General features: G+C 40.3%; 1 protein-coding gene across 1 annotated transcript; it reads left to right on the forward strand.

The window, feature by feature from the left end:
* The first annotated feature begins 5113 nt into the window (after positions 1-5113).
* Positions 5114-9190, forward strand: fabp3 (fatty acid binding protein 3, muscle and heart). The gene is made up of 4 exons (XM_044171700.1): positions 5114-5317; positions 7217-7389; positions 8553-8654; positions 8749-9190. The coding sequence occupies exons 1-4, from the start codon at positions 5245-5247 to the stop codon at positions 8800-8802; spliced, it is 402 nt and encodes a 133-aa protein (XP_044027635.1). The 5' UTR covers positions 5114-5244; the 3' UTR covers positions 8803-9190.
* The last annotated feature ends 1701 nt before the right edge of the window (positions 9191-10891 follow it).

A 10891-nucleotide genomic window follows, 5' to 3' on the forward strand; every position in this document is an offset into this window, starting at 1 on the left:
CTCCAAGGATACTGTTAATATTGGATCAGGAAGCAACAACTCCTATTCCCGGCTTCTCATCCTGGACTCACCACTGAGACCCAACTGTGTGTGTGTGTGTGTGTGTGTGTGTGTGTGCTGTCTCAAACTGAAAACAAAAGTGCTGAATAGTGTTAATCCATAATCATTTATCTATTTTGTCCTTATAGTTTAACGTGTGTTTTCTTCTGTTTTCTACACCTTTATTACAGACTGACAGGCAGCTCAGAGGAAACAAGGGGAGAGAGATGGGCGATGACATGAGTCCCAAGCTGGACTCACACAGAGGACATTGTGATTACATGGAGGACCTTAAACCCCTAGGCCACCGGGAACCCAATTTTTTCATATTTTTCAGATCATGGTCAAAACAAGTTGGGCTCCTGATGGATTAATGTTGATTATCATTTCTGTTTTATTTTATGTGTTTGCGGGTCATTTTGTAATTTTACAGTATTAAGGTTTCATACTACATTGTCATAATAGCACTGATTCGTTTTTGGGGTTGAAACCTTGACTAAAAAATGTTTTAGTTCACATTTTATCAGTGGTGGTAATTTTAATTTTGCAGTATCCTGCCCACAACTGCCAAATCAATAAGTGGCCTGTACTACCAGAAGGCAACTAGACTAATGTTGCACTACTAGTGTCTGGCCAGCAGAGGAGGCAAGTGTACCTACTGAATGTCCCAGCAGAGAGAGAGGAGATGCACAGAGGCATGGTGATCCAGGAAAGGGCCAAATAGTACTTCTTCCCATCTGCAGAGGTAACAAAAAACACACACAAACACACACACACATAGTCACTACTCTGCAGTGTGTGCAACACAACAACTGTTACCACAATAAATGGTACCCTTTTCTAATCACTCTTTATAGAGAGATTAATAAGTAGTATTATAAGTCATTTCCTAATGCTATATAAATCAGTTATAAACCATTAACAAGAACAACTTTTGGGTTGCCAGGTTGGGGAAAAAGATTTAGCCTCCTCAAGCATTATGTTTTCTCTGTCTTTTTAAGAAGATCTTTATTTCATCAGAAAATCCCTCGCAATGGACTGTTTGACCACATACCTCGTTGATTGTGGTAAAAACCCTTTATTAAGGACTGAACATTTAAAACTGCAGTTTTAATGGGTTATTAGCCCATTAACCATTAATAATGCCATTAGTTACATCTTGTATACTGTCTACCATTCATTCCGTAATCTGAGTCATGCAGAGTCATGATGCTGTTCAATCTTTTGCCCCTCCATTCATGTGATTAACTTTCTGCCTTGTTACTCAAGCGCCATTGAGACAAGGGAGTGAGAATGAGTGCAGATATGTGCAGCCAGCGACATAAAGAGAGAGGCTGCAGAGTGAATGACTGAACGAATGAGTGTGTGTGTTAGAGAAGGGAGTGGCAATGTCCAGATGTTTATTGTATTATCCACACAGTCAAACACAGATGCACAGGAAAGCCTTAAGAAAGCTGGAAGAAACATCAACATTCCTCTGTTTATGGCGTTCCCTCTCTTCCTTTAGCTGTTCGGGGATTTAACCCTGTCCAGCGTTCCAGGCCTACCAGCTTTCTGCTTATGTCAGCTCAATGTAGTTACACACACACACACACACACACACACACACACACACACACACACACACACATACTTCAACAGACAGACACTTACAGATGCCTGCTTGGATAAAGTCGTGTGTGTTAAGGCCAAACACAGGCTGTGCAGGGTTTGCCTGGACAGTATTTGGACTATTATCACTCCTTAGGTCAACAAACTCAACAGCAGTCTAGCCTGAAAAATTGATTTTGGTTTGTACACAAAGAATTAAACTCATTAGATACTAAGATTCTGCACAAACAAGATAAAGACGTTGCTCATGTAATTGCTAATACATCTGTGTTCACTCATGTGATGGATAGTGCTTATTTAGTTATTTATTTAGCACTAGAATGCATGGTTTTATCCAGGCTAAAGCTTTCACCATGCATGAGTTAGAAGCCTTTATAAAAACGATGCCTGCAGGAAATTTCTTGCTTGAAACTACTGGAGAAAATCCAACTTTATGTGAGGTGTGACGAAAGTGGCATCCAAGAGCACTATATCATAGGATTGGGTCAAGCACACACCCACGCACATGTTGAAACTCACTTGCACAGCCACAGACAGCCTGTGAACATATTCTAGGCCAGAGTTCAATGATTTCCACCTTTCACCCCCCCCTTCCATGTGTCTCTCTCTCACACCTGTTATGTCAAATGTCACACCCATGATCGCCAGAGATTTGTTCCGTCACACACACATGTGCCAGTTTGGACACGCTAATAGACAAGAGAGAAGGGAGGCAACTGGAGGACAAGGGCAGTGGGACAGGGTGTGACTATTGACTTTTTTCCATCCAGTCCCTGCTTTTTCAGAGCAAGTGTGTGATTGTGAGTCTGTGTGTTGGGAATATGTGTTTGTTATTACACAATTTACAGAGATCATCAGACCATCTGCAGACAGGGGAGTTTCCTTAGACACAGAGACAGAAGGATGATAAGTGGACATTTCTGCTTGTGAATGAATGCTGCTGCTGTGTGTGTGTGTGCTCCAGTACATCTACATATGTTTCTGAGGACTGATTTGATTTTAGTCCTTGGGAATGAGGACATGTTTTGCAAGTTTTGGAGGCGTTGGCCTGTGACCAAATATTTAAAGGGCTCTTTAAAGGGGATTTGAACTCAGGGTGAAGCTTAGAATTAGTTTTAAAGGAATAGTTTGATTTTTTGGGAAATACGCTTTATTTGATTTCTTGGCGAGAGTTAGATGAGAAGATAAATACCGGTGTGCTAAATATGAAGCTACAGCCAGCAGTTAGCTTATCTTAACACAAAGATACTGCGCCTGGCCAAGAAATAGTCCAGCACATAATGCCCCATAAAACCACAACTTGTCATCTTTACACTTCAGTTTTTGTACAAATTAAACAAACAAGATATAACGTGTTAATTAGTGAGCTTTAGAGGTGCTGGAAGTGGATTTTGTTACCTTTGGACAGAGCCAGACTAGCTGTTTCCCCCTGTCTCCAGTCTTTATGCTAAGCTAAGCTAATTGTCCGCTGGCTGTAGCTTCATATTTACTGTACAGACATTAGATATCAATCTTCTTCTCAACACACACGCAAGAAAGTGAAAAAGCGCACTCCCCAAAGTGTTGAACTATTCTTTTAAGATAAGGGTTGGGAGTAGACTTGGTGTCACATCTTAAGTATTTCTCTATAACATTAAATTTGCATGACTATACAAGCAACAATCAAAGTTAACATTGCAAAAAAATCTTTAGTTATTTATTAAGAGATTAACAGTCAAAAACTCATCAGGACTGTGTGGGTGTGGTTTGGTCAGATAGGATTCACAGTGACCTGGCAATCTAAGTAAACGACCCCACACCCATTTTGATTTAAATGTTGCCACAAAGTCTGATCGCTAAATAGGTTTTCAGGGCCTTTAATGTATATGGCTGGTGTTACTATTGTCAGCAATCCCATGAAAAGATCAAAAGCAACAATGCATTAGTTGGTCTCGCAATTCTTTTCGACTTCCCTACCCTGTGTGGTGTTGAGCGGTTAGCTCATTGGTTCCTGTGAAGACACAAATCTTTAAAAACAAGACACAAATATATACTTTCATTTTCAAGTAAGGCTAAATGATTTCCTAAAACAGCTGGGCACTGTAGTTTTTAGCTAATGTTACTCAAACTGGAGTAAATACCGCATTTGTTAGGGACTATTTTCAGCCATGGATGAATACACATTTGGTGCTCTAGTGAGTATTTACTGCACTTGGATGAGGTACGACTCAAAATAAAGTACAGTGCACATGCTCATTGTAATGAAGGAACATGTCACCCAGCGCAACAGTGTGATTCACTGATGTGTTTTAAATAGTTTTTTAAGTAAATTGAGGTCTATGGCAGAGAGGAATAAGCTACACAGACAATACTTGTCCATACTAGAAATAGCTATTTATTGTTGGTTGTGTTCTTGTCATGGGATTTGTTGACAAAAAAACAGAATATCACCAGATTTATGCTTTAAGACTTGATTTTTGGTTACAGTTATGGTAAGTCTTCAGGGAATGAATGAAAGCCAATGTAATGTCCTCCTAAATAAAGTTTTTTTTTCTGTGTGTGTGCAAAATAAGCACAAGTAATAAACCAACCTTCCAACATCCTTATCTTGACACTCATGACTATAACTCACTCTGCCATCACGTGCGAGCGTACACGTGTGCACACAACACAACACAACACACACACACACACACACACACACAGTATCACCCTCTGTGCTCTGGCAGGCCAGACTGAGGTCAGTAAAAGTCAAACAAGCACAAAAGCAGGTGGAAAAACTGAAAAACTGAGTAAGAAGGTTCACAGAAGAGAAAAGTAGTGAGGCAAGAATAGAGGCAGAGAGGACCATCATGACATTCTTTTCAACCTTCAACCCCCCACTGCAAACAAATCAATCATCCCCTCCCCTCAGGCTCAATCTGTTTTTCTTCTAATTCTCTCTCTCTCTCTGACAGTGGGTTTTTTTCATCAACCCCTCCTCTTCCTCATTCCCCCCCTCTTTTCTTTACTCTGCCTTTTATTCTCTTAAGCTCGGGCTTATTTACAGAGGCCCTGTTGCTCTCTCTCTGATCCTTCCTCTCTTACTCTTTCTCAAATGTTCAAATTCAAATTTTCAGTAGTACAGTTTGTACAGTTTTGCCAAAGCCATGTTGTACAAGGTTTACAATGTAGGTGCAATCATTCCGAATGATACATATCTGTGCACTATACTGTGCTACACGACTACATTACTATACTACATAGAATACTATAGAGACAAAACAAATTGATGCAAACAAATCATTCAGAAAAAAAATATAATTCACATTCAAATATGCTTTATTTGCATGGAGCCATTTTTGAAAAAACAAGTTTATCTCACACAGTCACTCTGCCTCTCTTTGTCTCCATCCCTCCCCTAACTCTTCGCCCCTCCCTCCTCCCCTGCAGAGAGCACACAGCCTGATGACATCATGAACAGCCGGTATAAATCCAGCCAGTAGGCTTGCTGCTCAGCCTGTGGTGCTGACTACACTCCCTCTGTCTCTCTCCCTCTTCTCTCACTCTGTCGCTCCCTCGCTTTGCTTCCTCACACAGTCTCTCGTGCCCTCATTCCTCCACACTCCTGCAGACATGGCTGAGGCTTTCGTTGGCACATGGAACCTCAAGGAGAGCGATAAATTTGATGAATACATGAAGGAGCTGGGTAAGTGTGTGTTTTGTGTGTGCAATATATGCATGTGAGTGTGTGTGCGCATGCGTGTGTAACAGGAGAGGATGCAGTGCTGCCAGTGCTGCATGTGAGCACATGTGAAAATGTGGGGCTGAGAAGATCAATGCTTTAAGGTATGTTTGTGTTTAAACTCTTTAAGCAGCTGGTAATGCGTACAAAAGATAAAGGGAGGCAATGGAGAGGCAAATAAGAGATTAACCAAGATGAAGAATGAAAAAAAAGATGTAGAAGAAGAATAAGGGTGGAAAGAGGAAGAGGGGCAGAGAAAGAGAAGAGAGAGAGAAAGAAAGCAGGAGAAGATGGGAATCAGAGGGGGAGGAAAAAGAGGAAGAGTGGTTGATCGCATGGCCTAAGTGCTGGAAACGAGGGAGGGGCTCTCTTTTAGTGGAGAAAAAAATCACCCCACTGTGAGAAACTCTGAATAGACACACACACACACACACACACACACACACACACACACACACACTTGAGCATAATGTGGGTGACCTTCACTGAAAGCTGTTCATTGTTTGAGGCTATGGGAGGAGAATATTAAGACGGTCCCAATGCCTAATGGGACGAGAATGTGCAGATAAAGTGAGCTCCAAAATATCTCACACATAGTTTGGTGTGTGTGTGTGTGTGATGGGGGCAGGTGCTCTGAGTTTTACAACCGCGAAGAATGACACTAAACTATTTGACTGAGGTTGTGTGTGAGTGTGAGAGAGATTCATGCCCAGTGACCAGTGACCTATTAAAATCGACCTGTCTGCTCTGGTCACCATAGAAACCAGAGACCCATCAACCCCAATCCTCTTGATCAATGAGGCGTCTGCACACACACACACACACACACACACACACACACACACACACACACACACACACACACACACATTTAATTATGTCACTTTTGGGGACATTACATAGACTTACATTCATTTCCTGGAGACTTACCCTAACCTTATCCTTAACCACTGACCCATAAATCAGCTTTTTCCCAATTGGGTACACAGCTTTTATTTATTTATTTAATTACTTTTTTTTTTTTAGGTAGCCTAAGTCAGAGCAACACACACAAAATTGTGATTCTGATTGTAGGATTGTAGCTGGCGGGGCTCTTGGAGATGAACTGGATTGTCAGCCTGAAAAACAAACAGATTTCTACTTTGGTAGCAAAGGGTGTGTGTCACTTTCACCAAATAAAACGCTTTTGATCCCTCACACACACACCCTAAAAGGAAAGCAAGTAATCATTTGCACACATACATGCCCAGACAAGGATTCAGGTCAATAGGACCTTGCAGTGTTTGAAGAACATGCTGCAGGTTTGGACAGTAGACAAATAGAGATTAGAGAGTGTGTCAGTTGAAGGAGACCCAAAGAGCAAATGTATTGCTATTGCTTTAAAATGTTCTCAAAATATCCTCACTCTGGTAATATTAATTATGGAGATATTTACTTAGATTAATCAAACTATTCAACAGAGTTTTAGCACATATTATTTAAGGACTTGGGATGGTTGGTTGGTCCTCCACTTTGATCACGAGTGAACTAACTCAACAACTGTCGGGTGGATTGCCATAAAATTTGGTTTATTACAAAATACCTTTAAAACAAATGACATTCCCATCAGCCTCAGGTGTACTCTGCTAATATGCATGTAGATTGCTAATGTTAGCATTTAGCCTAAAGCACATCCGTGCCTAACTACAGTTGAGGAAAGGAGTTGTCAGTTTGTTTGATCTGTTATTTGTTATTACTCACAGAGCTGCTTGCATGGCTGTAGGCTCTAAGTCTCGTTTATTTTTTTGTATGTATCAAGGCAACAATGTCCTCTATATCCTCCCCCAACACACTACAGTACCCATGTGTCTTTGTTTTCTACAGGTGTGGGCTTTGCTACACGTAAGGTGGGCGTCATGACCAAGCCTACCACCATCATCTCAGTGGATGGTGACATGGTGACGTTGAAGACCCAGAGCACATTTAAGAACACAGAGCTCACATTCAAACTGGGAGAGGAGTTTGACGAGACCACCGCTGATGACAGGAAGGTTAAGGTGAGACGTCAAGGGCCAGGTTGCTCAGACAGGAGATTGATGAGGAATACCAACACTCAAGGGCAAAACCTCAATTTAACAGTGTTTAATCTTTGATAAAGAGGGTTTAAGTGGCTCTCTATGAGGCAAGCAATTTTTAGAACTTCAGCCTCCTCAAAACCCACTATACACCTACAAAATGCTGAAGTATCCATAAATATATGAAAGCTATAATTATAGTCTTGAGGATGACTGATGGCTAAACAAACAACTGTGATTCGTCACAGTTGGGGGTTGCCATTTTTGTTTCAGAGGTGAGAGGTGAGGGTCAGAGAAGATGGACTGGTCATAATTTGCAACCATAAAATGAGACCTAAGACACAGCAACCTTACCTTGGATCATTATTAGTGATGCTTTAACGTCACACTATGTAAGTTTTGAAAGAAGAAACAACACATTCTTCCTCTTACACATAAAAAGCAAAATTTAAATTAAACACACTCTTAATCAATTTAATATATTCAAGGGTTTTGCTGCTACAGCCTGTCTTGGTCTGGTACGAACAGGAGCTTATGGTGGCTAAAGTTAGCTAACGTTAGCAAACCTTAGAGAGATATTACTTTAGGCTATAACTGACATTACTGAGCCAGTTTACTGACTTTACAACTCTTCTCTACTTGTACTATTGTTACATTACATTTTAGCATTAATTAATTTGTTACTTGCGGCCACAGATGTCTGCTGTCCAGCTAAAGTTACATAGGTTAGCAAAAGAAGTAGCACTGTTGTAGCTGGTTCGAGGCAGAGCTAATTTTAACTACTTTATATAGTGTTTGGTAGTTTAATCTGTAACAATGCATCATATTTTATAAGATCATCATGTACAATATATAAATATATAAAACGTAATCTGCAAGGTAGGCTATATAGCTATAGCTGTCAAATAAATGTAGTGGAGTAAAAAAGATCAGTATCTGCCTCTGAAAAGTGGTAAAGTAGAAGTATAAAGTAGCATAAAATAGTAACACTATTTTGCAAAGCAGGTACATCACCATTGTACTTAAAAAAATGTATTTAGTTCCATTAAATGGACCAAATATCCATTCACGAGATGATTAATATGATCTTGTATGTACACTTGGGTGTAATAATCTCCCTCCGTTTGTCTCTCTGTTGGCTGCAGTCCTTTGTATCAATAGACAATGGGAAGATGGTGCACGTACAGAAATGGGACGACAAAGAGACCACACTGGTCAGGGAAGTCAAAGACAAGGTCCTCACACTGGTCAGTGCTCACACAAAATGTGTACATACATGTGGCATCTGTACAGTATGTGTGTGTTGGTTGTATTTTCACTGTCTTTCTCTCTCCATCACAGACGCTTACAATGGGAGATGTCGTTTGCACGCGTTCCTACGAGAAGGCAGAGTAAACCCCCCAACACCGAGTACCCGCAAGGTCTACTTGCATCAGCTAAAGCCCTGCACCCCAAACTCGTTAGCAACCCCTCGTATGGCTGCTGCAGATTCCCCTCAATGTCCCGTCATACGCTCAATATTAACATTACTGCTGACTGTGACCTCCCCTTTCTCGCTGTCCTTCTCTTTATACTGTTGTTCCTTCTACTGTAAGAAACACTGAATAAATTCCAATGATTTGTTGTCGTTTTCTTTCTCTAAAATTCCAGGTCTGCAATTTTTTTTTTTAAAGAAAATGTGTTATGCATGGGGCCTATGATAAACCTGGAAAAGTGTTTGAATTTTAAAGTTTGCCTTTTGCGACCTGAAAAATAAAGTGTCTACACTGTTAAACTGGTAAAACAATGAAATTCCTGTGGTTTTTTTCTTGAGATGTATAGTGTTCATACATGGCAGTTGGTAGGTCCAGGTACAGAAAGTTTCCTCGCTTAAGACAAAGTTTAGTCAACTGGGACCTTGAAGTCTAAAAACACTGAAATGAGCAAATATCCTTTAGGGAAATTTCACATTATTCTCATTTATTGTGGAATTTCAGTAATAAAGTGTCATGTAAATTAATTTCTTGGCAGCTTCAGCCAAGGCCGCAGTAAAAAAATTAGAATCGCTGTTGTGAATTCAGAGCAGAACTTTCTGAGAACTTTCTAAGTGCTCCAGGGTGAGCCATAGTTAGTTGTGTCTAAAAAAAACCAGCAGATACAAAAAATGTGACCACAGTTTCCATCACAGCCGTTTAACAGGCAGTCACAGAAAGGTTAATTATATCTCCTCAACAGTTCCTGCTCCTGTGTCGGTGTGTACTTAGAAGTGTGTATCTTGCCTTTGCCCTGGCTAGGTGAGGGGAAAGTTTTGTTAAAGCTTGTACTAGATGTGCGGGTACTGTCATGTCATGTATTTGTACATTAGGTGTGTATGTGTGCTTTCTAAATTTGGATCATTCCCTCCCACAGTAGATTGGTGTCATGTGTTAGTGATAGACTGCCAGCTGGAGGCAGGGTGAAGGGGTGAAAGGGCACAGGACTATCCAAGGCCACCACCTCCTTAAGTTACCCTCACCTGAAATAGTCACAAGAAAGGATGAACCATACACAATCCAAAAATAGAGATTATGAGTATAGCCTCTTTGTACAATATATGTAACTATATCCACATTTTAGTGTTAAATAAAAACAAATAAATGGTACAAACATCCAGCTTCTTCATCAGCATTTGGAGTTTCCTAGACTGAGCAGTGGAAAGCTTTGGAAAAAACTAGAAAGTGGACCTTTAGTCAGGTCATTTGGACTATTTGTAGTTTTGAGCTGAAATTTTACAAATATTGGATGGATTGTCATGAATTTTGGCACACACATTCATATCGCTCATCTAGTGCCATCATCAAGTTAAATTGTAAATTTGTCCAATACTTTGATGTATGAATAAATACCAATGACATTCCCATCAGTCTCAGCTGTACTTTGTGTTTTATGCTAATCAGAAAATGTTAGCATGCTAACATGCTAACATCACTAGGATGGTGAACAGGGTAAACATACCTGCTAAACGTGAGCATGTCAGCATGGTCATTGTGAGCATGTTGCCATGCTACCATTAGCATTTAGCACAGCCTCACAGAGCTGCTATCAAGGCTGTAGACTGTTAGTCTTGTTTTTTGTCAAACTTCATTAAACAAATTAATACAATCAGGTAAGAATTATATGGTGGTTTCATGTTTTGATTTTATAAACCAGGTTGCAAGTTCTCTGGTCTGTAATGCTTAAGGATCTTTACTTTTTTTCCAAATCCAAAATTCTGGTTGTGGAAGCTTGGGATCATACTAATGGCAATATTAAATTCATCTTGTACATCTGTCTGGTGCAAACAAGAGCAAGTCCTGGCCTGAGACACCTTACCTTACTTGAAAACATTAACTTAATATGACCCCAGGGTGGACCAGACCCAACCTGAGAAATTCTAATGTTTGTGTATGTGTGTGATTTGGTCTCCTAAGGACTTTAACAGTAACATTATGAGTTCAAGGTCCAAGAACAAAGACATTAAGAGGCA

This window comes from Siniperca chuatsi, linkage group LG17, assembly GCF_020085105.1.
Source record: "Siniperca chuatsi isolate FFG_IHB_CAS linkage group LG17, ASM2008510v1, whole genome shotgun sequence".
Classification (NCBI taxonomy): Eukaryota; Metazoa; Chordata; class Actinopteri; order Centrarchiformes; family Sinipercidae; genus Siniperca; species Siniperca chuatsi.